The 1,918-nt window shown below is 38.5% G+C and overlaps 1 protein-coding gene across 4 annotated transcripts in view; it reads right to left on the bottom strand.

Annotated features, from left to right (window-relative positions):
• The window catches only part of MPP7 (membrane protein, palmitoylated 7), a 240,166-nt gene that overhangs the window by 6,271 nt on the left and 231,977 nt on the right, over window positions 1-1,918 (bottom strand). For all 4 annotated transcript variants that reach the window (XR_001512606.1, XM_006756156.2, XM_006756157.2 and 1 more), the window contains one exon: window positions 674-782. Coding sequence is in view for 3 of the 4 variants with exons in the window: in XM_006756156.2 (XP_006756219.1) it covers window positions 674-782 (109 nt within the window). In the remaining variant the exon portion in view is untranslated. The remainder of the gene's footprint in view (window positions 1-673; window positions 783-1,918) is intronic.

The following is a 1,918-nucleotide window of genomic DNA, read 5'->3' as shown; positions in this document are numbered from 1 at the left end:
GGTGGTGGTTAGGGGGTGATCAGGCTGGCAGGCAGGCGAGCAGTTGAGAGCCAGCAGTCCTGGATTGTGAGAGGGATGTCCGACTGCCAGTTTAGGCCTGATCCCACAATGGTCGGGATCCCAAGGGGTCCCAGAGTGGAGAGGGTGCAGACTGGGTTGAGGGACACCCCTGCCCCAGTGCACGAGTTTCATGCACCAGTCTTCTCCAGTTTAGGCCTGATCCCACAATGGTCGGGATCCCAAGGGGTCCCAGAGTGGAGAGGGTGCAGACTGGGCTGAGGGACACCCCTGCCCCAGTGCACGAGTTTCGTGCACCAGTCTTCAAGTTATAAATATTTATGATAATATATAAGAATACATATAATGCAACATTAAAAAAATACAAAATATAGAAAAGAAAATCTAAGAGACCATATACTTGGAAAAAACTGAATATAAACAAGACTTACAAACACAGATTTGGAGGCTTTTCCTACTCCTCTTTCTAACAATAATATGGGCTTTCAGTTCACCAAAAACGTCTCAAATTTTTTGAAATGCTTTTGTCATCTTAGCAAAGCCACATACATGACCAAAGTGAGTAGACTTCAGATTCAACCTTGTAGTGAGATGCTCGCATCAAGCTCAGATTACATGGGCTGGAAGGGTAGTGAATAGTTCATTGTTTACTTACATGGGGTTGAACATCCAACAAGCAAACTTTGTTTTTAGCTAGAACAGACCGAATTGAGTCTATACTTGTGCCATAGTAGTTGTTTTTATATTCACCATATTCAATAAACCTGTAGAAAATTAGAAATGCATCAGAATCATTTATGAATTCAATATATATAGGTAGCAAGACATAATTCATATAAGTAAAAGATATTTTTGCTGAACATGAAAATTTTTTACTGTGTTTAATAAAATAAATAGAGCCAAGTGCTCCAGAATGTCAATTTTAAAATCTTTTATTTTACATTTTTCAAATCAGTAACACTTGCTTGTATTACACTTAAGCAGACAAAAAGTACTTTAGTCCAGCAGTACACTAATGTTTTCCATCACCTCTTTTTCAGAACTAATGCAATGCAATAAAACAGTGAATAAGCCAAACAATAGAAACTACTGAAATTTCACTGCGCACTACAGAATAACTAGCTTTAGAACCAGAGGAGGAACAGGTTGGTGGCTAATGGAAGCAGGGCAGCCAATTATGTGCTATAAAAACATAATCGCTGTGCCAAACACGAAAAAAGCATTTTGATGTTTCAATAAAATTCCACACTCCTGTATTAAAACACACATTGCTCTCTCTAATACCCTAAAGTAATTCATGCTTAAGCAAATGGAAGACCTGGGGAGAGGGCATGTAGGGCTAGCTAGAGGATATGCTACAAGCAAGATGATTAACATTATTTCAACTTTTTGAAAAGCCAAATATATATAGAGGTATATATGTAGGAAACTGTGGAACTAGGGATCTATTACATAGCTGTTAGTTTTTAAAATAAAATTGTATTCAAATTATATGTTAAAATTCAAAGAGGAGGGGGAAAGGACCATAATAACACTAGAGCAAGCTTCCCTCATTATTCAAACAATTCCTATACATTTATCCTCCCAGAAACAGCAGCTCTAGCCTATTTAAAAAATTACAGCCAAAGATTGCTAATAAGTACTAACTAAATTACTACCTTTAGTTGGTTTCAAATATTATAAAAATTAAAATACATTTCAAATGGAAGGGAACCCTCAATTGTCTAAAACTGGATATACAGGGACATACTGAAAAACGGTCACACAACCCAGCCGGTGTGGCTCAGTTGGGTGAGCATTGATCTAGGAACTAAGAGGTTATTGGTTCAATTCCTGGTCAGAGCACATGCCTGGGTTTGCAGGCTCAATCCCCAAAAGGGGACATGCAGGAGGCAGCTGA

Source organism: Myotis davidii, unplaced genomic scaffold (assembly GCF_000327345.1).
Source record: "Myotis davidii unplaced genomic scaffold, ASM32734v1 scaffold494, whole genome shotgun sequence".
NCBI classification, from domain to species: domain Eukaryota; kingdom Metazoa; phylum Chordata; class Mammalia; order Chiroptera; family Vespertilionidae; genus Myotis; species Myotis davidii.
The sequence above is the reverse complement of the archived record's forward strand: the minus strand, read 5'-3'. Positions and strand labels throughout refer to the sequence as shown.